This window comes from Martes martes (assembly GCF_963455335.1).
Source record: "Martes martes genome assembly, chromosome: 15".
NCBI classification, from domain to species: domain Eukaryota; kingdom Metazoa; phylum Chordata; class Mammalia; order Carnivora; family Mustelidae; genus Martes; species Martes martes.
In genome coordinates, this window is record NC_137903.1 from 6,122,547 (window position 1) to 6,148,201 (window position 25,655).

Consider the following 25,655-nt stretch of genomic DNA (forward strand, 5'->3'; position numbering starts at 1 on the left):
TGCGGTGGGCATTCCTGGACAAAGCCATTCCTGGAGGGAGGGGGTTGGCAGACAGCTGGCATCTGCCTCATGCAGGGGAGGGAAGATCCCCTGGGGACCCAACAGAGAGGGTCCCCCTCTTCCTCAGGCTTCCTGCCTCCTGGGGAAAGCTATTAACTAGGATCAGCCACGCCCTCAAACGGGGCTGTCCACCCCCCCCCTCCCCTGGCTTGACTCCCCATTCTGTCCTGCCTGGAAAGTATGCGAGAGATTGGCTTCCTTTGATCCCTCTTGCTGTTGTTTTTCCACTTCACATTTTAAGATTTTATTTATTTATTTGACAGAGAGACACACAGCGGGAGAGGGAACACAAGCAGAGAGAGTGGGAGAGGGAGAAGCAGTTTACCTGCTGAGAAGGGAGCCCGATGCAGGGCTTGATCGCAGGACCCTGGGGTCATGACCTGAGCCACTCAGAAGCCCCCTACTCTCCTCTTTTTAGTGTTTATTCAGACTGAGTGTATCACATTCATTTTGATGGATGTAGTGACATCAGCTAATGACTGGAAAGAGACTGTGTAGTCTTTAACCTGACCTTTGCATATTGATATCAGATAGGAGCCTTATGAGTGATATGTCATGAGTTCATCCAGAGGATATAGTAAACGTTATTTTCCTTTGTGGCGTGAAGTCAGTCTTTATTGTTTTCTTATAAGTATTAATAACATATAAACAATCATATATAGATTTTAAGATAATTACATCAGCGTAGGTTTCGTAATTAATAAAAGTTATTGTACAGAGTTGTGGTTCTTTCTCATTTTTAGATGAAGCCTGTTAACCTTACATTATTATATATAATAGAAGTCCATAGATTATTAAAAGGATAAAAAATTAATGACAAAATAACTTGAATTCAAGATTATAAAATAGCTCAAGTCTATTCTGATGAAACAGCTTCACTTACGTCTGAGGTTTTGGGGTCAACTTTTTAGTAATAAAGTTTATCTTATTTTTTAGTAAAACATCTTAAGTATTTATAATACTCTATCATACACAAAGAAATGGTCAACCAAAATCTGTGCATATACTGATTGCTGTTTGTTTCAAAGCTCTTGTCCTCTTAGAATTGTTTTACCAATTTTGTGTTCAGCGTACATTAGGAAGAATACAGTGTTCTTAAGCAAAACACTTAATAGAACTAAAACAACTCCAGACTCCATTGTTTTTATTGATATTTTTCAGATTTTACTATGGTTCTGTGTAGTTGACTTGAGTTTAAAATATAGAGCTAGGAAGGCATACTTTCCACGAGAATCTTAATTTCATTTTGAAACAAACACTTCTATTTTAAGAAGGTGAATGGTAGTGATAAATATCAAATCCCAATTTTTTAAAACCAGCAGTACCTCTTTTGTTGATTTTTAAGAGAAAAAATAAAGAGGAGATACCTTAAAGCATAAACAGGTTTGTTCTTTAGGCATTCTAAGAATTCTTATTATCCCCAAAACTTTGATTCATGCTAAATGTGACTATATTTGAGTAATTGCTTTACTTTCATAATTAAAAAAAAAAAGACTCTTCCACAAATGTAGCTGTCCTCAGAGAATTATTTAATCAAGAGATTTATCCAATTTTATTGTTATTCACACAACAAAATATTTAATGAGTAGCCATTATATTCCAGACTGTTCTCACTGTAAAGAATCCAGTGATAAACAAAAGAAAGCCCTCACTTTCATGTTCTAGGGACAAATACTAATATGCAAATACATATGTAAAAGAATGTCAGTTTGTGATAAATGCCATAAAAGAAAACCAGAGGCACGCCTGGGTAGCACAGTCCATTAAGTGGCTGACACTTGATTTCGGCTCAGGTCATGGCTCAGGGTCGTGAGATCAAGCCTGGCATTGGGCCCATTGCTCAGAGGGAAGTTTGCTTGCAGTTCTCTCTCTCTCCCTCCCTCCGCCCTGCTTGTGCTCCTGCTCGCTCTCTCCCTCTCTCAAATAAATAAAATCTTTAAAAAAAGAAGGAAAGAAGACCAGAGTAAGAGGACAGAGAGTAATTTTAAGTGAACATTGAGAAAGTACTTTTTTCCCAGGTTGAAGCATATAAAATCTTGGGCTTGTGTTTTTAAATTTTTAATTTTGGCTTTTGACCATTTCTGTTGTTGCTGAAAATTACTTAGAGAACTTAAGAGCTCATTGTACATATTTTGTATACTGACCAGAAAATTTAGCCTCAACTAGTGAGTTTAGCATTTATAAATGGAAGTGTCTATGGAGGAATAAAAGCTTCAGTTAACCACTCCTTTACTTTTAGCAGTAAAGTCTGCGGCCCATGAAATTCGGAATGCTGGAGTGGTTTCGGCTTGCGGCGGCCCCTGGGGAGCCTGTTGATACAGCACCGAGTTACAGATTATTATTCAGCTGTAGAAGCTTTATGCTTAGGCATTTTCTTACATCTTCCTCTCTCAGTCCGTCGAAATCTTGTATTTTTGCCAAATAAAACAAATCCCATACTAATAAGAAGCTATAAATAAACAGTAGGAGCATGAGTCAGAGCCAGCATCGGCCTTACTCCTTGTGTAGACCTCTCGAGAACGCCCCAGTATGTTCACTTTGCGCAAACACACAGCACCGCACAAGCCCGGTTGTACAGAGCAGCTCCGGTATGCTCCTCACCTCCAGTGAGGGCGATTTCGTAGAACTGAGCAGTACAGCGACTCTTGGAATTCTGGCTGTTACCGCGGTCAGACGCAGAATGTCAAATCCTGCATGCCGTTGGTGGGAGAAGGAAACCTTCCCACCTCTCCTATATAAATCCCCAGAGTTCAACCCACAAGACTGCTGTGCGGTCCCCAAAGGGATTTTTTAAGCTGTAAGCACAGTCCAGCAACTCTCCCGGGGGAAAAAGAAAAAGAGAAGTGGCTTGAGAGTCCCATCTCTTCTGCTCCTCACGTCCTGTCTCGTAAACTTCATCCTGTTTTGCTTCATTCGTTCATTTATTCATTCAGCAAATGTTCACTGACACCTGCTACTCCCAGACCTGTGCTACCGCAGACTGTATAAAAACGAGTAAGCCCAAATCCTTGCCCTCCCAAAAAGTTCATTATGGTGGAGAACAGTGACTTGTCAGTCTAAAATTACAGCACTGTGGTAGGAACTAGCAAAGAGAGACATGCAGAATACTCTTAAGATTACAAGTAAAACTACTGCTATTTATGAAGCATTTACTGTCCTAGCTGTTTTATGTAAGTTGTTGCATTTAATCCCCTCAGCAGCTTCATGAGGTTGATACTATTACACTACGTCACTTGTGCCAAGAACGCTCACCTCACCTAGGAAGGAGAAGGTGGTACCAGGGAAAGTTTCTTCATAAACACTCCTTGAGTTGATTGTAGAAGGGTGAATGAGCAGGGTGGAGAGTGGGAGGAAGACGAGGCAAGGTGGCATCTCACCCAGAGAGAGGTGAAGACGTAAAAGCAGAGGACATGACGGAGAACCCGTTGGGAAACGTAGGCTGGTTCTGGGAAATACAAGATGGCGGGATCCAGTCATGAAGGCGCTTGTGGGCCAGGCTTAAGGAGTTTGGTCCTCACCCTGTAGAACACAGAATGCGGCCAGACGTGCATTTCAGGAAGATAACTCTGTAATTGTTTGTACAGGGTGTTAGAAGAGTGTACTTCTAAAGGAAAGGATTTCTTTTAAAGGAAAAAATTCCTCAGCATTATTGTTACGCTTTAAGCACAGACAAGCACTGAACTAAGTTCTCAAAACATCTTACATTTGCAGATTTACATCTAGAAAAACCAGAATAATTGTGGGCACCTGGGTGGTTCAGTCAGTTAAGCGTCTGCCTTCTGCTCAGGTCATGATCTCAGGGTCCTGGGATGGAGCCCCGCGTTGGGCTTCCTGCTTTCTGCTTCTCCCCCTCCCTGTTCCTCTGCCCTCCCCCTGCTCGTGCTCGCTCTCTTAAATAAATTAAAAAAAAAAAAAAAACTTAAAAAAAAACCCAAAATAATTGTATAACTTAAATATAAATAAAACTACAAAGATAATAAAATTAAAATTAGCAGCCTGCATTAATGTAAAAGGATCATGTTTTCGTGAAGGAGTCATTACTGACACATGAAGGTGATGCTGACCTTCATGGCGCAGGTTCTTGCAATGTCTCCTAAGACATTTCCTCGCTGTTGAGCACTCTCTGAGAACCTGATTCTCCTTCCAGATTTCTGTCTTTGACCCAATAAGAAAGTCTTTGTTCTTAACAGAATTTGGAGAGGAAGGGGAAAGGGATAACTATACCTAATACGCTCCCCTCTCTCTGATCAGTTAAAGGAGTGGTACTTGGTGGTATCATAATCCTAAAAGAATATAATTATGGGCCCCTAAATTGCATGGCAATTCTAGAATATGCTTAAATCAATTATTTTATCATCAAAGTGAATTCACAGAGGTCATTACAGGGAACTGATGGCCTCCAGTATGAGAAATGCAGAACTAGAGGATTCATTGTTCATCCAGAACAGGGATTTTGTAAACAAGGGAGCCATCGGTGGCTCTGGTAGAGAGTCATTGGCCAAAGCATTTTAAAAAGTCAAGAATCTAGGACCCAGAGGTCAATAGATTTGTTAATCAGTGATCTTACAGATCCTTGATAGTAGACATCATTGTTAACAAACTATACCAGTTATTGTCATTTGTAAGATAAAGTCATATGAACTTGATGAAGACATGAAGGGGTTCAGCCAAGAAATGTCCTTTTCAGCCATGGTGACAGTAAAGTTTGTGCTTCTCTGCCCTGTGATATGGTGGCCTCTAAATACAAGGACCTCAGAAATTTAAGCCAGTTTTTTTTTTTTTTTTTTAATTCTTATATTCAACTCTGCAATACAGGGAGTCCTCACTGATGTATAAGACGACAGTGAACAAGAAAATTAGATCTTGGTTTGTTCATAGAGGATTCACAGTTTTCCATTTCAGAGGGCGAAAGGAGATTTTGAAATGCTGATGAGGAGACTCCTTCAATAATAGCTAACATTGAGCAGTTGCCATGGTCCAGGCAGTGTGCTGACCTCTTCACGTGGAGTCACTGACTTCATCCTCAGAACAGCTTTTATGAAAGCACTATTATTCTATTGCTCATTTTATAGGTAAAGAAAATGAGGCTCAGGGAGGTTAAATAACTGAGCAGTGTCCATGGCTAGTAAGTAGCGAAGCCGGGGTTTGAACCCAGCAGGGCCACTGCACAGCCTTAGCCACACACGCTGTAGTGGCACTTGTCTTCAGGTGAGGCGTGCTCTGGTCACATCTGGACCCTGGTTCTCGAGATATTGAATTCGCAGCAACCACTGCAGCAGTCTAGGAGGAAGAATGAAGGAAGGGGACGTAAGATACTTGTCCGCTCAAGAAAGTGCCTCTGGCAGGGTTTTCTGGACTACATTGTAGAACTAAGCCTTTTATGCTTACTGGGGGTGTTCCTAAGTTGTGAGTGAAGCCCTTTGGCCTAAATAACTTAAGATCTGTTGCAACCTCATAAACATAAGGGGATAAATATTACCACTCACCTGAATCTTAATGTAGGTTTAGTCCCATTGATTGTATTTCTCCTAACTTATTGACAGAAATCAGTGGGTAAATAAGTATCTTGAAGGATTCAATTCCAGTCTGTATCCTCAGTTACACTTATATCCAAGAGTTGTCACAGCAGTTGCTTAGAATAATTCTACAAATGGAACTCATACATAGGACCACAGAATCCTTCCTTCAGGGGCATGGTTTCAGAGTTGGAGGATAGTTAAAGGATAAATCAGTCCACAAATTTGTAGGTATTCCTGAAATTAAAGTGGTGTGTCTTTATTGGCATCAGTACATGCCGAATCCTGCTGGACGGTGGAGAAGGGAGAAACTGACCCCAACGAGACAACACTCTACACAGCTGTTCCCAGCCTTCCTCCACCTGTTAGCACTCAGTGTTAATTTCATGGGTTGAATCAAGGCATGTAAGTGCATTAAATAATTTTCAAAAACAACTGCTGCTTGCTGTTGGTCAGTGGGGAAAGAAAAAATAGGAGCTGTCATTTTCCTGCCAACTGCTGCTCTAATTAACAAGGACAAGAAACATATTACGAATAAATGAAATTCTTACACCACCCTAGAAAAAAGAGCAGCTGAGCCCCCGCAAAGGATTTTATATCCTGTTATCAGACACTGAAAGAAAATAATTTCATATAAATGGCTGCATTAGTCAGTGTCATAAATAGAAAGTAAGTCCCCACTTCTTTAAGAGAGCAGCTAGAAATATTTTCCCTTTGAGAATAGAGTAGTTATGTATTTGGTAAATCATATATAACATTGGGGATGTTTTTCACATTAAAGAGAATTTCCATGGTAGCCCCCTTGTAATCTTTTATGGCTAAAGTTATGAAGAAAATCAAGATATGGGAAAACTGGTCATGTTTCAAGATTTGATTTTCCTTTTCTGTTTGCTCACCCTAGCTGAATCCCCATAACTTTGAATGTAAATTTGCATGTATAAAAATGTATGGCTATCCAAGTCATCTCTTAGAAGTTTAATGTAAGTGTAAATAGGAAATCTTTTTCTAACCAAAAAAAAAAAAAGAAAAAGAAAAAATTAATATCAAAATCTGCCTTTTCTTATCCCTCCACATCCAAAACTGTCACCATGTATTGTAATTATACTTCCTAAAACTTTCTAGAGTCTTCTCTCCAGCCCTATTGCCATCCTCTGAATGAGGCTTTACCATTTGTGTTAAATCAGCAGCCCCTCTCTATTCTCTTCATCATATCCACCTCCTCACTGAAGTCATCCATCTGCGTGGGTTCCCCCACCCCACCTGAATCCCTTCATTGGCTTTTATTAAATCCAACTTCCTTATCTTGGCAAAGAGGGCTCTGCCTCCATGAGCTGGTCCTTGCTTACTTTTCCTGCCTCAGTTGCTGCCACTTTCCCAGACACCATAAGATCCAACTTAGCGGTAATTCCCCAGTAGACCTCCCCGTAGAGCCACAATACATATACACCTTTATCCAAACATGTATTTTTGAAAATATAATTCTCTCCACCACATCCTTTTTTGTCACATCCCAAGACATGCCGTGATCTAAACACAGAAATTTCAGCCCCTAATTGGGGCTGAACACAGTTGACTTGAATACAACTTAAATCACTAGTTTGTTAGTATATGTATCTTACCGTGATACATAGGTACTTGAAGCTTTGTTCACTCCCCAGTTACTGCCTCAAAACTAAAGAGTTTATTTTTCCAACTGCTGGAAGTCCTGCCAAACAGTCATCTTCAGGAATTACCTTGTCCCCAACTCAGGACAACTGTGAAGGGGCCTTCCTGGTTTTCCGTGGGGTCATCTGAGGCTCTGAGAGCGCATCGGTGCCTAACTTCTCCCCCTGTTACGTCTCTTCCTTTTCTCAGGTCCTTTCTCAAGAACACTCCCTGAAAAACCTCCTATAAGCAATCTGTGCGCTTGCTGGGAAGCCCAACCTATAACATGTTTGTCTTGTTGATATTTTCTTTTCTGTTCTAGATCTTGTGAAATTATGGTTTGCTAAAATCTTACTAATTCAAGGTCATTTCATCAGACATGTATTGAGTACCTGCTCCATGCCAGGCCTTGTGCCACATGTGATGTCAACAAATTAAGACTTCACTTATGTCCTGAAGAAGTTTACAGTCCAGTTGAGGTGACAGGTACATTCAGAACTAAACTGTGGCATCTTCAGAATAATCTTTTGAACTAAACTTCAATAATTTATAAAATCAAAGGCATGCAGTGTGGTGTTGCAAAGAACAAAAGGAAGTTATCTCAGGGAAATGAAAATAAACAAATGGAGTGAAATTTTAGAAGGTTACAGAATTTTTCTCTATGATTCTGGAAGCCTTTAGGGAAAAGGTAGTTTTTTTCACTTTTTATTTTTATTTTTTGAAAGATTTTATTTATTTATTTGACAGAGTAGAGAGACAGTGAGAGAGGGAACACAAGCAGGGGAAGTGAGAGAGGGAGAAGTAGGATTCCCCCAGAGCAGGGATCCTTAGGTGGGACTGGATCCCAGGACCCTGGGATCATGACCTGAGCCAAAGGCAGATACTTAAGGTGAGCCACCCAGCCACTCCTCACTTTTTATTTTGAAGTAAGTTCAAGCTTCAGAAAAGTTACAGTACTGAACTCCCATACACCTTTATATGGATTAATCAGTTTTTAACATTTTTCCACTTGCTTTAACATTCTCTGTACACATCTACATGCACACTATTTTTGCAAACTGTCTGAAGTTAAATATATCCTGTCACTTTATCCCTTAATACTGTAGTGTGTATTTAAAAAAAGGATATTCACTTAAAAAATTTTTTTTGTATATTCACTTTTTTTTTTTAAATTTATTTGTTAGAGAGAGGGAGAGCGAGCACAGGCAGACAGAGTGGTAGGCAGAGGCAGAGGGAGAAGCAGGCTCCCTGCCGAGCAAGGAGCCCGATGTGGGACTCGATCCCAGGACGCTGGGATCATGACCTGAGCCGAAGGCAGCCGCCCAACCAACTGAGCCACCCAGGCGTCCCTGTATATTCACTTCTGTAACTACAATATAGTTATCAAATTGAAGATATTTGATACTTTAGTCTTACGGTCCAGATTTAAATTGTTAATCATCCCAAAGAAGATGAGCTTTAAGAAGAGTCCTAGAACTTAACATTTGTAACTCAAACTAAAAATTGTTTGAAGTAAGCCATAGAAGAGCTCAGAACTTTACTAACCTGATTAAAATGCCCCAGTGAAGGGGGAGCCACTTGTGACTTTGCAAGGGGAAAGCATGGATACGCTCAAGTTACCAGTAAAGGTCTGACTTCTGGCTCTCCAGAAGTGAGCCTACTCTGGAGAGCTCGTTTCTCGAGGTGACTTTCCAAGGAGACCGTGTGTCCGGAATCCAGGGATCGTGGGTTTCCTTGAGCTCCTGTGTAAAGTACGTTGTTGCTTGGTCTTCACGGCGCTTAAGTTTAACGATGTTCTTCGGGGCCATCAATCGTGCACAGGCTTCCGGCCTAGGGGCCGGCAGGTTGAGGAGGGGGCCAGGGACTGCTCGGGGAGCCTGGATCGGCGGAGACTCCTCTCCCACCCCCACACACGTGACCCAGAAAGCGGGGCTGCCTGGCTGGGGCGTCGCTGGGAGGCCAGGCCCCGCGTGCGGCTTCCTGTCTCTTCCCGCACGGGCCGCCCGGACTCCGCGACGTCATTTCCGGCGGCCCTGGGCGTGGTCTGTTGGGAGTTGGCGGCTGCGGCGGCCGCCCAAGGCCTGCCGGCGGAGGTGGGGGAAGCCCGGGTGGTGTCCGGACGGCGTGGCTTCCCCGCTGGAGCCGGAGCAGGACGTGCAGGGGAAGGTGGATTCATTTCGAGCCCGCATCGCGCAGGAGGCCGAGGATCTGGTGTCCACCTTCTTCCCTCAGAAGCTGTCGGAGCTGGACAGTCGGGTCCGGGAGCTGCGCCTGCAAGACCCGTCCAGGATCCGCTCGGTGCCCGTCCTGGAGCCCCACGCCGTGCCCGACCCCGCGGGGGACGGGCCCAACCGGGACCCGCCGCCGCTGCAGCCCCAGTCCTCGCTCAAGGTGCCGGCCCTGCCCGGGGGCGAGGGACAGCTGCTGCGGAGCAACCGGCATCTGGTGGAGCTGATTGAGCGGGGAAAGCCCGAGATCGAGCTGCTGAGAGAGAAATGCAACACGGTGCGGATGTGGGTGCAGCTGCTCATCCGAAGGTGGAGGACGGCAACAACTTCGGCGTGTCCATCCAGGAGGACACCGTGGACCGGCTGTGGACCGTGGAGAGCACCGCAGCCTCCTACCTGCGCCGCTTCTCCCCCTACTGCAACACCAGGGCCAAGCTGGTGTCCAAGATCGTGAAGTACCCGCAGGTGGAAGATGACCGCCGCACGGTGGCCGAGTTGGACGAGAACGAGCATCTGAGCGTGCGCCAGATGCTGCTGCACGTTCGGAACCAGTATGCCACCGTGCACGACGTGATCCTCAAAAACATCGAGAAGATCAAAACTCCTCGGGGCACCAACACTGACAACCTCTACTGAGGGCCTTTCTCCACCCCTCTTTCCTTCAGGAGGTGGCCCAGCTGTTTAGGCAGCCAAAAGGGGTTCTTAATGACTCTACAGGTGATGAAGCGACTGGAAATGTGCGTTATGTTTAATGACAATTTCGTACGGCTTTATCCTCACACTCAGCCCTTGTGGTGTAGTTGTTACTTGCTTTTTTTTTCCCCGAGAGGATGGGGACAGACCATGGTAGGGCTGGCTAAGGAGGAGGACTGCTGTTTTTAAAAGCAGTTTTGTAGATGAATGTTGGCCAGGGTTTCTTTTTTATGGCATTGGTGACATTGAATGGTTTCAGGGGTTACTCAAAGAAAAACCTAAAGTTCAAAAGAAAATTAAATGAAGCCTTTCCTAAGGTTCTGCTCTATGTTACTTTGTTCAAACCTCTGAAATGCTCCTTTACCACCATCGTTTGTTTTTCGCAAGGAAAGGGGTTTAGGTCATTGTATGTCTCCAGTTTGGCAGATTGAAATAAAACTTGGTTTTAACGTTTTATGATGTACTAAGTGTGCTTATCTGAACTGTAATCTTCAGAGGTATAGGATTTCTGTCCTCATTTGGACTCATACCGTTGATATTTTTCAGCTCTGATGTGTAAGAAAAATGAGTGTGTAAAGAGTAACAGATCTTCATTGTTCTAAAGAAATGGACTGCCGTGGCTCCCTTAAAATGAAGAGGACTCTGAAAACTGCTTCCTTGCACAGCTTTCTACCATCTCCGCATCTTCTGGTTTCCTTTCACACAGCTTAGAATTCCTTCTGTGTATTCATTTATCTCCTGAGGTCCTGCTGAATCCTTTAAGCTTTGTATCATGTTTACTTTTTTTTCTCCTCAATTGAATTTCATCTCTCTTCCCCTTTTGTCTCTTGAGAGGTCTCTTACGGCCTCTCATTCAAATTTCTGTCTCACATTATATGAATTACTATTTATATTTAAAGACTCTAAAATGTGACTTTGAGTTTTTTCCTCCTGCTTTTGCTGCCTGGTTGAGAGGAAACCATTATCTTTTCAGCCATGATCTATACTGTTGATATTTTTCAAGTCCAGCATTTCCAGATTTCAGTTTCAGGTACAGTGAATTATTGCACTCTGTGTCACCTCAGTGCGTTAGAGGGAATTTCTTGCTTTTGATGTGATTAATCCTTTGTCCATCATGGCTTTTGTTACAGAATTTTATGTTTTTTGGTAATAAATACACTTTAGTCAGCTTAAGTATGTCTATTCAGAACACCTTTTCTTAGTATTACTATCATTCAAGCATCTTTATCACTCAGAAACACCAGGTGTGGAGGTTATGTAATAACACATTTGGAAAAAGCATGAGTGGGAGTTATTTTTGATCCCTTTTTATAATAGGAATGAGATTATTTCTGTGCACGATGGATAGCTTCATCTCTTTTTCCGAGTTAATAACAACTTGTGCCCTGAATCCTCATAATATTTTTGAAATTTTATGCATACATAAGTATGACCTTAATTTTTTTAAATAATGTATAGTAATGCTTTTATGCAATAAATTATTTCTCAAATGAGTTTTTGGTGGGAAAATGATGAGGGATTAAGTTTAATTTTTGTGAGAGATGAAAACCTATTTCCCATTGAAATTTCTTGTCTATGTAAGATCCTCTGAAACGAGGTGACCATATAAAAGAGGCCAGTATCTATTTTAAAACTTACTTGTAATTCTACCTTTTCTCCTTTTTTTAAAATAACATCTTTGTAAGGGTATAGTTCTTGCTATAAATGCAGTTACCTTCTGAACTTGCTTATGGGTAAGGTCAAAACATGAATAACTTCGGGGCGCCTGGGTGGCTCAGTGGGTTAAAGCCTCTGCCTTCGGCTCAGGTCATGATCCCAGGGTCCTGGGATCGAGCCCCACATCGGGCTCTCTGCTCCATGGAGAGCCTGCTTTCTCCTCTCTCTCTCTGCCTGCCTCTCTGCCTGCTTGTGATCTCTATCAAATAAATAAATAAAATCTTTAAAAAAAAAAACATGAATAACTTCACCTCTTCTTTCACCATTTAATGAGTGAAATGACTTCTGAAGTGAAAACAGTTTCTCTTCAAGTGTGTTTTGGTTGCCAAGGGCGAAAACCAGCGTGAACCTTTACGTACAGACTTGACTTTACACGGTGTTGTAAAAACATTCCCTATTTATCAGCAAGAATTGTTTAAGATGTAAAGCAGCGATGTTTTCTTTTGCATTTTTTTTTTAGACAAGTTATATTTCCAAGTTTGAACTATACCGCAATATTTGTGGTGGGTAGTTTTTTGTTTTTCTGAGGTGGTAGGATACCTGTTAGGTTTTCCTGAGGTTGGCGTCATTATCTGTCTGTCTAGGAAGTGTCTGATGATTCCTGGCATTTCTTCTGCTTTCATTTTCCTTATGTGTTTCACTTGAGGGAGTGAAAAGACATTTCTCCATGAGTGGAGTAAGTTAGAGACATAAAATTCTGTTGCAATTACCTTTGATTTTTAAAATTTTATTTATAGTTTTATCTAGAAAATGAACCTTGGTCCTGTTCTTACAGAAATGGAGATGAACATTTTTCTATTCCAACCTGTATAGATTAGAAAGATTTGTCAGCTGACTTATTAGAAACTTTATTTCGGAAGTAAACTAGAAAATGATATCGAGGCAAAACAAGTTTATTCTTCCATTGAACTTCTGAAAAGACTGTCTCTCCAATCTGACTTTGAGTTTTTTCCTCCAGCAGCAACAACAACAAAAGATATGATTGAAAAATCTCTATTTGCATTTGATGTTCCCCCTGGAGAGTTCTCTTTATTTTCCTTGTAAGGTGTTATATCCGAATCACAAAAGTGCCAGGAACCCTACTGTCGGTTCATACAATTTGGCAGGCATTTAATGGCACACAAATTTGTAATGGACAGTGTTAAGGGAAGTCCAAACTTGGTTAGTTTTCAAGCAGAGTTAATCTTCTAAGGTTTAAAATACCTCTTCCATGCATGATACAACTATCATCTTCTGCTTGTTTTTTTCACTCTGAAGCTGTCAAACCTGTGCCAGATTGAAACAAATAGTCTCTAACACCCAGGCATGTCTTTACTAAGAACATATGCTTGTCCTTTGTAGGTAAGGGTTTTTGGTATTTGTATTGTCCCCTGTTCTAATAATGTAGAAAACCAAATGGAGTTGGAATGCTTTTATAAAGTCTCTTCTGCAAAAATTAGGCCCTTTGTGATTTTCCCTTTCTTGAAAATGGTTGCAAAAGCTCTTAAAATAATAGGCTTATTTTAAGAGTTGGTGTAAAAGCATGGTTTCTAATATATGTTATTCGCCTATTATTAGTATTTACATCTCCGTTTTTGTTCCCGTTAAAAAGACCACTGAATTGGGGCACCTGGGTGGCTCAGTGGATTAAGGCCTGTGCCTTCTGCTCAGGTCATGATCCGGGGGTCCTGGGATGGAACCCTACATTGGGCTCTCTGCTCAGTGGGGAGCCTGCTTCCCTTCCTCTCTCTCTGCCTGCCTCTCTGCCTACTTGTGATCTCTGTCAAATAAATAAATAAAATCTTAAAAAAAAAAAAAGACCACTTGAGAGAATGTTCTGATGTTTTATTCTTTTTTTTTTTTTTTAAGATTTTATTTATTTATTTGACGGGCAGATCACAAGTAGGCAGAGAGGCAAGCAGAGAGAGAAGGGAGGAAGCAGGCTCCCTGCTGAGCAGAGAGCCCAATGCGGGGCTCGATCCCAGGACGCTGGGATCATGACCTGAGCCGAAGGCAGAGGCTTAAACCACTGAGCCACCCAGGCGCCCCTCTGATGTTTTATTCTTAAAAAATAGTTCTAAAAACTTACTTGGGGATTAAATAATTTTAGTTTTAAATTACTCTTGTACTTTGTGAAGGCTACTAACTCAAATTTGATTGGAACCTTAGAAATTGATAGATCTGGCTTTTAGAAATGAGTGAAGAATACCTTTCTTAAATCATATAAATGATGTAGAAAAGGCTTAATTTTAACATTCTTAAACTTTGGAGCTTAAAGGGTTTTTAAAAAATTACTGAATTGTTTATAGATTTCTGGGTTGTTAGAGGCAAAAATTCTTATAGTTTTTATGAAGTTTTCATGTGTCTGCAGAATTCTTAACCAGATGGCCTTAACCATTAATAGATAACTGTGTGATCAGTTTTAAAGTTTAAAAGAACTATCTTAACCCTCAGAAATTTTGAAAAATAATGGAGAAATCACTTAGAACCCTTAAGATCAAAGTTACAGAAGTGTCTATGTGGGTTTCATTTATTTTAAAGAATACATATTTTAAAGAATATTTTAAATCATTGCAAATTCATTATTCATATTTCTGTAGAGGATAAGCATTTGTATTTCAACCCAATCTTACCCATTATAACTTCATTTGAGTGATACCCCAGATTCAGATAGCAATAGATAAGCCCTCTTTCATTCTGTTTTTCAGGGGTCCTTATGGCTCTGTCTTGTAAGTGTGAGAATATTTGTTTGAGTCAGGGATTTTGACTAGAGTGTGGAAAATAGAGATCTGGTAGCCAGGAGGACATGTGCCTAGATGACTGGGAGAATGTCTAGGTATTTAGATTAGGATTGTACTCTGCTGTTGGGTTGGGGCTTCCATATGGCATTAGCATACAGCTGTAATTATTATTTAGTGCTTATTCCCCCCCGCCCCAAGAAAAGCATACTAATTACCTGTTTAAAATATGTTCAAGAAAGCAATTACATTATTTTATACTGATTAGATGAGTTATTCCTGCTTGCATGATTTGTTATGAGTAGGAGGGAATCCTACTTCCTCTGTCAACATTTAAACATTTCTGAAAGATCCTATTGTGCACTGACATCAAGGCATTTTTTAGAAATTACTGATCTTTTTGAAGAAAACAAAGGACTCAGTCAGTTAAGAAACAGGTGCTGGACCACCCTTGTTCTCCACGTTGGAACGCTACACTAACACATGAGTATCTGCCCACCTTGAACTGAAATTGTTCATGGGAAACAGAATATACATTTAGGAGTTTCATGACTTACCTTTTCATCAACAATAATAGGTGCTTTATATGAGATGACCATACATTTGTCTGTTGTTTTCTTTATTGGGCTAAGTCTCTCTTAAAAAAAAAAAAAAGACTTTATGTATTTATTTGAGAGAAAGCACACACCAGCAAGGGGAGGGGCAAAGGGGGAAAGAGAAGGACAAGCAGGGAGCCCAGTGCCGGCTTGAGCTCCTGACCCTGAGATCATGACCTGAGCCAAAATCAAGAGTTGTCGCTGATCAGTTAGCTGCTTAACCCACCGAGCCACCCGGGTGCCCCCTGTTGTGTGAAAACTTTAAGTTCCTTAAGGTCAATTAGCAGAATTTTATCGGTGAAGCTTAGTGAGCCCCGTCATTCACATTTAAAATGTCTGGCTGGTAAGCTAAATTTAATGAATAATGTCACATAGAGAATGTCAAGTGTGATTTTTTATTAATTCATGAAAAGCTGGCAGGTGCTGATGAACAGGAGGTGAACCTATAATCAGAATTAGGTTCCTTTCACAGTTTGGCCATTTGTTCTAGCTTTGTTACTCAAGCTCACGTTTACAAAGTTTTACAACCTTATGTTGGAAACCATAACATTTGTTTCAAATACTATTGCTTTCAAAGTGTAAAGCATTTTGAAATTGTTGAATATAGTTTTCAATTTTAATTGTTTGAGATTCAGAGATGTACAGATGGAGAATGGAGAAATTAAGACCCAGAAAGTTACATAGTGTCATAACTCACTGCAAAGCAAAGTCAGGAAGCCAAATCATCTTCCATTTCAGGCTAGTGCTCTTTTCACTGCACTACACTGTCTCCCTATTATCAATAAATGAGATTATGGTAAAAGAGAGTTCTTCTAGAAACATGCAAACTAGTAGAATTCCTTAACATGTCCTTATGATGTGGTGTGTTACTTATTCCACAGAATTTGAGAAGTTGAAATGTTTCTAAACCTGCAAAATTTTTACTTAAGATTGTGTAAAGAAAAATTTTTTTAAATCTCTAAATTTATGTTAAATGTAATTTGGTTATAAAAATAATTCTTACTAAACAAAACCCAGGAGAGTCTCAGTAGCTCCAATCCCATATCCTTCTGAGGAGGAGTCACTCTATACCATCAGGAAGGCCTTTTGTGTTAGAGGTTGGTGCTTTTAGAGCATCTGGGAACAGACCAGGAGAAGTATATTACAAGAATTTGTTTTTTCACTTTTTTAATGTATGAATTAAAAATGTCCTACTAACCAACTCCGCCACTCCTAATCTTCACCACCAAAGAATTGCTAAGTGGAGTTTTTACGGGGTTAGGGCTGCTATTCCTGATAACCTACGGGATAAAGGGGGAAAGCGGAAGAGCTGTAGAGTTTTCTTGGGGCGGAAGCCCAAAAGGATCATTTCCCAAAAGAAGTTTATCCTCTAGCGCTGCACTGTATTCGGTACAGTACATACTAGTCTTCAGATGTAACTGGTCACAGAGATGGGCTAAAAGCATAAAAGGCACACTAGAGTTTGAAGATTTAGTATAAAGAAATAAAATACCTCAATTTTTACATCAATTACATGTTAGATGATAATATTCTAGCTGTACTGGGTTAAATAGATTATTAAAATTTCACACGTTTCTTTTCACCTTTTAATTTGTATACTAGAAAGTATGAAGTTACTTATATATATAAAGTTGGACAGAACTGCATGCGAGCTAAGATTTCTAAGGTAATTGGGATGAGCCTTGAAGCTGAAACAGAACTTTGGACAGTGGTGTATTATGGGGACCTAGTATTTCATGAAGTGTGGATTTTTTGATTTTTAGTAAAATTTTTATTAGTTTGCCATCCAGTTCATAGTGTACAATTCAGTAAAAGCCATTCAGGGAGAGCCTAAACTTTGTGAACCAAGCCTCTCTGGACACCACCAGCTTGATCTTAGAACTTAGAATGCCTGAAGGAGTGGATGGCTAGAACGCCCCATAACCATGCCTTCTAAATAGCATGTCTGTCACCCAGACTTTGGGGAATGCCTAGAGTATGGTCACCTGTATGGCTACTTCAGGGCAGCTTTGTATGCTTTAGAAACCAAATAGATGGGCGCCTGGGTGGCTCAGTGGGTTACGCCTCTGCCTTCCGCTCAGGTCGTGGTCTCAGGGTCCTGGGATCGAGGCCGCATCTGGCTCTCTGCTCAGCGGGGAGCCTGCTTCCCCCTCTCTCTGCCTAGTTGTGATCTCTCTCTCTCTCTCTCTGTGTCAAATAAATAAATAAATAAATAAATAATTCTTAGAAACCAAATAGATGGTAAGTTTGGCATCTTTTTATAAAAATTGAGACCCAGACTGTTTTTGTGTGGGCGAAAGAATAACTTACCCCTGGTGCCTCCAGGTATCTGTAGGCAAAGTCAGGCTGTCCCTCACGGAGCAGCGTTTGAACACTCAGATCCCCATAGTGCCATTGAATCCCCATAATAATTATGTTTCTTTATTTTTTTTTTATGTCGATGTATAGTCTCTCTACATAAGTTCCTTGAGAATAGTGAGCTTTTTTATTCGCTCTTTTGGGGGTTTGCCTGCAGTAAATTTCTGAAGTATTTTTGAATTAAATTGAACTAAATCCAAACTAGGTCAAACTACAGAAAATTGTTTCTCCCTTTTCTCCTAAGACATACAGTCAACGAGTGAGGCACTTTGCTGCAGTTGAACGTGTATGTGGATGTGGACCCAGAAATACGTGACAATTCTAGGTGTGAGACACCTAAAAATCGGATTCAGAAGTAAACACAAAGGGCAGTTTCTGGCTTCTAATTAAACTTTTCATGTCACCATAATGCGAATGTTTTCAAGCGCTCCTGGCAGCTCTCCTTCCGTACTCCCAGTAATTTCATTAAGCCTGCTCACCCGGCGACAGCTGCAAGTTATTCCAAACATCTGCGCTGAATCCCCACCGAAAACAACTCTCTCACCCCATTAACAACACCAGTAATTCCTTATTACTTTTCTAGCCACGAGTTGTGGAGAAATAACTCTAGTATATCAAAGAGGGAAGAATCCTGAGAATTGTTTCTCAGCACTGGTTCTCTGTGCTCGTGCACATAAAGCTCTGTCTTCCAGATTCCTGTACTAAAAAGTTCAATAGTGTCTTTAGTACTTGAACATTAATACAGTTCGTTAAATAGTTAAGAAGGAATTCTTTCAGATTTTGTTAAGTTTTATTTGCTAATAAATATGAAGACTTAAAACATTTTGCACAAAAATTATTTCACGAGGCCTCCCGGGTCGGCTCGGTGGGTTAAGTATCTGCCTTCGGCTCAGCTCTTGATCCCAGGGTCCTGGGATCGAGTTCCGCATCCGGCTCTCCGGTCTGTCTCCCTCTGCCCCTCCTCCTACGTATTCAGTCTCTTTCGCTCTTAAATAAACAAAATCTTTTAAAAAATTATTTCAAAAATTTTGTACAGTTTAGAGTAAGTATAGTGAACTCAACACACCGCTGCCTTCTTCCTCTGCTGCTTTAATATTGGTGAATATTTGTCTTTGCTTTTCTCTCTGCATTTATGCCGTGAGCCAAGCACAAAATTATTGTGAGCACATGACCTCCACATTTCACAGCTCACTGCACTGTTAGGCTCCCATCCAGAGCTGAAGAAGTTGGACTATCTGGTCGCTGTTCTGGGGAGGAGGAATACTCAGTTCTGCTTATGGATAGTTAACAGACGGCATGAAAAAAAAGACCTCTCAGAAAGTCATTTTATAAACCTCATGAGCTGAGGGTTAATATTTTCAATAAGACACAGTAAGTTAAATGCAGTTCTTCTGCATTTAAGCTCCACATTGTTCTGTTTTATTTATTTTTTAAAAGATTTTATTTATTCGAGAGAGGGAGAGAGTGAGCAAGCATGAACAGGATGAGGGGAGAGGCAGAGGGAGAGGGCGAAGCAGGCTGCCCACCGAGCAGGGAGCCCGATGCGGGGCTCGATCCTAGGACCCTGGGATCATGACCTGAGCCGAAGGCAGACGCTTAACCAACTGGAGCCACCCAGGCATCCCCACACTATTGGATTTTATTATAAGAAGTCTAAAAATGATATAAGTAGTATAGTAGGAAGAGTAAGTTGATTTTGATGAAAGTAATATCTTTAAATTTTTACTTTTAAATTTAATTTTATTTGCATACAATTAACATAAAGTATATTATTTGTTTCAGAGGTAGAGTTCAGTGATTCATTAGTTGTGTATAAGACCCAGTGCTCATTACATCATGTGCCCACCTTAATGCCTGTCACCCAGTTACTCCATTTCCTTCCAACACCCCTCAGTTTATTTCTTATGCTTGGGAGTCTCTTATGGTTTGTCTCCCTCTCTGATTTCATCGTGTTTTATTTTCCCTCTCTTCTCCTGTGTTCCTCTGTTTTGTTTCTTAAATTCTCCATAGGACTGAGATCATATGATAATTGTCTTTCTCCGATTGACTCATTTTGCTTAGCATATAATAGCCTCTAGCTCCATCCATGTCATTGCAAATGGCAAGATTCGTTTTTTGATGGCTGAGTAATATTCTGTGTGTGTGTGTGTGTGTGTGTGTGTGTGTGTGTGTATACCACATCTTCTTTATCTATTCATCTTTTGATGGACAACTGGGCTCTTTCCATAGTTTGGCTATTGTGGACATTGCTGCTATGAACATTGGGGTACAGGTGCCCCTTCGGATCACTACATTTGTATCTTTAGGGTAAATACCCAGTAGTGCGATTGCTGGGTTGTAGGGTAGCTCTATTTTCAACTCTTTGAGGACCCTCCATGCTGTTTTCCAGAGTGGCCGCACCAGCTTGCATTCCCACCAATAGTGTAGGAGGGTTCCCCTTTCTCCGCATCCTCGCCAACATCTGCCGTTTCCTGATTTGTTAATTTTAGCCATTCTGACTGGTGTGAGGTGGATCTCATTGTGGTTTTGATTTGTATTTCCCTGATGCCAAGTGATGTTGAGCACTTTTTCATGTGCCTTTTGGCTGTTTGGAGGTCTTGTTTGCAGAAATGTCTGTGTCTTCTGCCCATTTCTTGATTGGATTATTTGCTCTTTGGGTGTTGAGTTTGATAAGTTATTTTATAGATTTGGATACTAGCCCTTTATCTGATAAGACATTTGCAAATATCTCCTCCCATTCTTTCAGTTGTCTTTTGGTTTTGTCCACCGTTTCAAAAGCTTTTTATCTTGATGATGTTTAAACTTTTAGAAAGAAGATAAAAAGTATTGGCAACAACAAATGAAGTCAGAATAGCTTGATTAAAGCAGGCAAACAAAGGGAAGCCTGGGTGGCATAGTCGGTTAAACATCTAATTTTTGGTTTAGGCTCATGTCATGATCTCAGGGTTGTGAGATCGAGCCCCATGTCCGCTCTGTGCTTAGTGCAGAGTCCGCTTGAGATTCTCTCTCCCTCTGCTCGTGCTCTTTCTCTCTCTCTCTAATATAAAATTAAATAAATCTTTAAAAAATAAAGCAAGCAAATGTAACTTATTAAAAGAATATTTCCTTGGGATGCCTGGGTGGCTCAGTTGATTAAGTGTCTGCCTTCGGCTCAGGTCATGATCCCAGGGTCCTAGGATCAAGACCTACATCCGGCTCCTTGCTCAGCGGGGAACCTGCTTCTTTCTCTGCCTCTGCCTGCTTGTGCTCTCTCTCTCTCTCTCTCTCTGACAAATACGTAAATAAATAAAATCTTTAAAAGAAAAGAAAAGAAAAGAAAATCTTTTCTTAGTTCTATAGTATGTGCTAATTTTTTGTTTTGCAAGTACATACATTGAGACTTAAACCTATGGATTACATGGGATATGCTTATTCTGTAAAAATGTTTTGCAAAACAGTCTTCAGCTCCCTAAGGAGATTTAAGCATTTGAAAATTGAATGACATTTCAAAATTGAAAAATGAAACCTTTGATAAAAGCAAAGGCTATGGGAATTATCCTAATCTGAAAGAAATATTACTCACTCCTTTTAACTCTTCCATTCCTACTTCAGAAACCATTTAAATTTACTCAAAAAGATTTAATTTAAAAGTTCTGCCTAGAACTTAAATTTTAAAATTCTGCCTAGGGGCACCTGGGTGACTCAGTCGGTTAAGTGTCTGCCTTTGCCTTGGGTCTTGATCCCGGGGTCCTGGGATCGAGCCCCGCATCAGGCTCCCTGCTCAGCGGGGAGTCTGCTTCTCCCTCTCTCCCCTGCTTGTTGTGTGGGTGTGTCTCTTGCTCTCTAATAAGTAAATAAAATCTTTAAAAAAAATTATGCCTAGAAAATAAATTTGAAATTTTTAGTATTATTCACAGTAGTGCTGGGTTGGTCTCTCTCTCTTTTTTAAAGATTTTATTTATTTATTTGACAGAGAGAGAGACAGTGAGAGAGGGAACACGAGCAGAGGAGTGGGAGAGGGAGAAGCAGGCTCCCCATTGAGCGGGGAGCCTGATGTGGGGCTTGATCCCAGGACCCTGGGATCATGATCTGAGCTGAAGGCAGCCGCTTAACTGACTGAGTCACCCAGGTGCTCCTGTGTTGGTCTCTTAAATTAATTTAAACATGTTTATGTAAGAGACAGATTGATGTTTCTTTTAATGAACTAATGCTGGAATATCTTTTAATTAATTTATTTATTCTGCTTGAAACCTCAATAATTTCTAACCTAAATTTCCTCTGAAGTTTTTAGCTACACTGTGAGATTAATGGCTAATTTATTTTCTTAGATATAATCTTGATCTCTTCTCAGTAATTTCAAGAGGCGCTATGACCTTACTAAAGCATAAAATTGACTAACATTGACTAACATATCCTGAGGATTTACTGATCTTGTATTTTGTTCAAGCATATATGACAACATTTCTGTACATGTTTTTGGGATCACAGTTAATATTAATGCATTTACTAACTTATGTTTGGGAATACTTTTGCTGTGTAATCTTAGTCACAATGATACAGTGTTTGGTACAAAATTACAATAGACAGAGCACTATGTCAACTACGCATACATTATTCTGTCATATACATTTTTTAATTAAGTAAACTCTACACCAATCGTGGGGCTTGAAATCATAACCCCAGGATCAAGAGTCACATGCTCTACTGACTGAACCAGCCAGGTGCCCCCGTCCTGTCCTTTATTAATTAAACAAACATTACCCTTACCTACGATAAAACAAGTTTTCCTGTTTATCATGCATATGAGTCATATGTATGTACTTCTGTAGTTTTTAAAGCCACTTGGTCTCGAGTGACTAAGACGTATTCTTCAGTCTCAACCTCCCCCCACTTCCTGGTATACTTAAGTATGTTTTAGGTGAGCCAGCCATAAATTGGTTTTATATTCATAGTCTGACAGTGCTCCTGTGGGTAGCAGACAGCAGCTGTTTTTTGTTTCTGGATTTGAACTTGCTCTTGGATCATTTTAAACAGCTAAGTTATATACTCAACCTGAAGTTTGTGGTCTAATACTACTGTCCAGGAATTTTACCTTACTATTTGATGTTGGTGAGATTTTTATGTTTTATATTCTGAGAGTTGTCAGGTCATACTTCGATCATTCTTTGATTTTCTGCCCATAGTAGAGTCATACATGTATTTCATCCCATTTTAACGATTCTTTTTTTTTTTTAAAGATTTTATTTATTTACTTGACAGACAGTTCACAAGTAGGCAGAGAAGCAGGCAGAGAGAGAGGAGGAAGCAGGCTCCCCGCTGAGCGGAGAGCCTGATGTGGGGCTCGATCCCAGGACCCTGGGACCATGACCTGAGCCGAAGGCAGAGGCTTTAACCCACTGAGCCACCCAAGTGCCCCTATTTTAACGATTCTTGATTCTCTTCAGGAAAAGGTGTATCCTGGGAGCTGTAGAAATAAATAATAGATTCAGGGATTTATAGGACAGTTTCCCTGACTCATGACTTAAAACATGTAAGAATAATTACTAATATGTATATAAGGCTGCCTATATTTATTTTGACTTCAGTATGTGCCCATGCTAGAATTATTTATGCAAATGCATTTTGGGGTCTTATCGATAATACTGAAATAATTCTCTATGTTCATGTGAAATTACTTCAGTTTACTTTCATTTACTATCATCAGTAGTTGTTACTTTCATATAATTACCTGTCATTTGTATAAATTAGAGGCGATAAAGATTATCAGTGATGACCATTTTCTCCCCAGTATCTTTAGCATCTTGATCTTATGCGATTCAGAGTGATGTTAAAGGTAGCACCTGCTTCCTGATCACACACAAAGAAAAACCAGATGTACCCGGGGACAGACCAGAAATTTTATATTATAGATAAATGTGACCTGATAGATAAGTATGTTTGAGAAGTTGGGATGGCTCTTGATTTCCTTTTATTTAGGGACATCCCAGAAACCCACCCACATAGCGGACAGATTCCAGTAGTCTTAGTAGTTTGATAAACGGCCTTTCATGAGTGAATTATATTTTCCACTTAGAAGTTCTCAGTGTCTTTTTCCTTGGTGATTTCAGAAACACTTATTTTGATTTGGTGATTGTTGGTATGTTGGGATGAAATTGTTTTTGACAGAGCTGGGTCTAAATCCTAGCTGAGCTCGGTTTTTTTAAATGAGAGCATAGACTCCCTGATCTGTAAGGCTTCTTCCTGCCCCGTGCCTCTGTGCCTTTGCTCAGTATAATTTCTGTCCTATTTTGCTTGACTTTTGGAATGTAACAGCAGACCTTCAAGAGAATCTCCTACATAAAACTTGACCAAACCTGAGATTTTAGGGATGGGAGGGAGATGATCGTAAAGCCTTCAAAGATGAAAATGTAAGCTGAGTTATACAAGGTGAATAGGTATTCTGTCACTCGGAATAATAAACAGCAAGGGCATTCCAGACTCCGGGAACCTCACTGTAGAGTTGAGTATCCGTGAAAGAATGTGGTGGGAAAGAAAAGGAAAAATTTGAGATTATTAGCGTTTGGGTGATATTGTACAGTTGAAGAAGGACGTTGGGCCCCGATTTTCACTTTATTAGCCACTGCCTCGTAGTTAAATATATATTCTGTATTTATATGCTTTTTGAGTGTTACAAATATAGCAAATATATCACAAATAAAGAGTTGGAAAATAGAAAAAAACTTCAGGGAAATTTTAGATTGCTTTGGGTTGTTTTATTTATGTAACCTTTTTGCAGTAGTTTAGTATCTTTGCTTAATAACTGTGAGAATGTTGAAACAAAGAGAGGGTTAGGGTTAGTCAGGTGAATATCTTTAACTCCTTTTGTTATCTAATATTCATTTCCTAGACACTTTCCTTAGTGGGTTTTTTTTTAATAGTACCTATTTGTTTTCCTAATTAATAGGCATTTATTTCCCTTTTCAGTTTATCACTCCTCCTCATAATTAGCCTAATACTCCAGTCAGCCATTTTGTCTAGGTTGTCACCCGCCATGTCTTCTGAGCTCAGTGTTGGTAGGGTTTTCCACGATGGTCTGTGAAGTCAGAATGCAGAACCATTTGATAGGTGCGAAGAGTCTATCTGTAGCCATATTTCCTAATAGAAGGAAATTCCTGCAAGAGCAAAGATCTAAAACTTAGGAAAAGAAATCCCCCTCCCCCTACGTACTCCTCTAAAATAAGGAGCGTTCTCTTACTGGCCTCCCACTGCCAGTGAGAACTCCTGTGCGCGACCTGCCATTCCAGGGCAGGGCTGAACACATCTCATTTCCTCCAGCTCCGCCATTAATTACTCATATCTGCGCTTGCAGACCTCACACTGGAGAGTGAACTCCAGCTTAGATTCTTTTTCTTTTTTCAAGTTTCATTGTAATTCCGGTGTCGTCAACATACAGCGTTATAACAGTTTCGGGTGTGTGGTACAGTGATTCGGCCCTTCCGCACATCCCCGCTGCTCATCACAGCAAGTGTCCTCCTCAGTCTCCATCACCTGTTGCACCCGTCCTCCCCAGCCCTCCCCTCCGGTGACCATCACTTTGTTCCCTCTGAGTCTGTTTCTTGATCTCTCACTCATTTTTTCCCTTTGCTCGTTTGGTTTCTTAAAATGCAACTCTCTAGTTGCATCCATGTTGTTGTAAATAGAAAGATTTCATTCTTTTTCATGGCAGAATAATACATATACCACATCTTCTTCATCCATCCATCCGTCGATGGACACGCGGGCAGCTTCCGTGTCTTGGCTATTACAGGTAACTCTGCTACAAACGTAAGGGTGCGTGTATCCCTTTGAATTGATGTTCTTGTGTTCTTTGGGTTAAGACCCACTGGTGTGATTGCTGGATCATAAGGTAGTTCTGTTTTTAACTTTTCGGGGAACCTCCATGTTGTTTTCCACAGTGGCCGCACCAGTTTGCATTCCCACCAACAGTGCGTGAGTGTTGCTTTTTCTCCACATCCTCGCCAACACCTGTTGCTTCTTGTGCTGCTGATTCCAGCCATCCTGACAGCTGTGAGGTGATCTCTCATTGTGGTTTTGATTTGCATTTCCCTGATGATGAGTGATGTGGAGCATCTTTTCATGTGTCTGCTGGCCATCTGGATGTCTTCTTTG

At 40.6% G+C, this 25,655-nt stretch overlaps 2 protein-coding genes across 3 annotated transcripts in view; both read left to right on the forward strand.

The window, feature by feature from the left end:
- ATF6 (activating transcription factor 6) overlaps window positions 1-25,655 on the forward strand; it is a 209,964-nt gene that overhangs the window by 120,527 nt on the left and 63,782 nt on the right. The window lies entirely within an intron of this gene.
- LOC308355555 (proteasome activator complex subunit 3-like) lies at window positions 9,012-10,084 on the forward strand (the record flags this gene model as incomplete). The annotated part of the gene is given in 2 exon segments (XM_080823886.1): window positions 9,012-9,747; window positions 9,750-10,084. Coding segments are annotated over 2 exon segments (1,071 nt in total).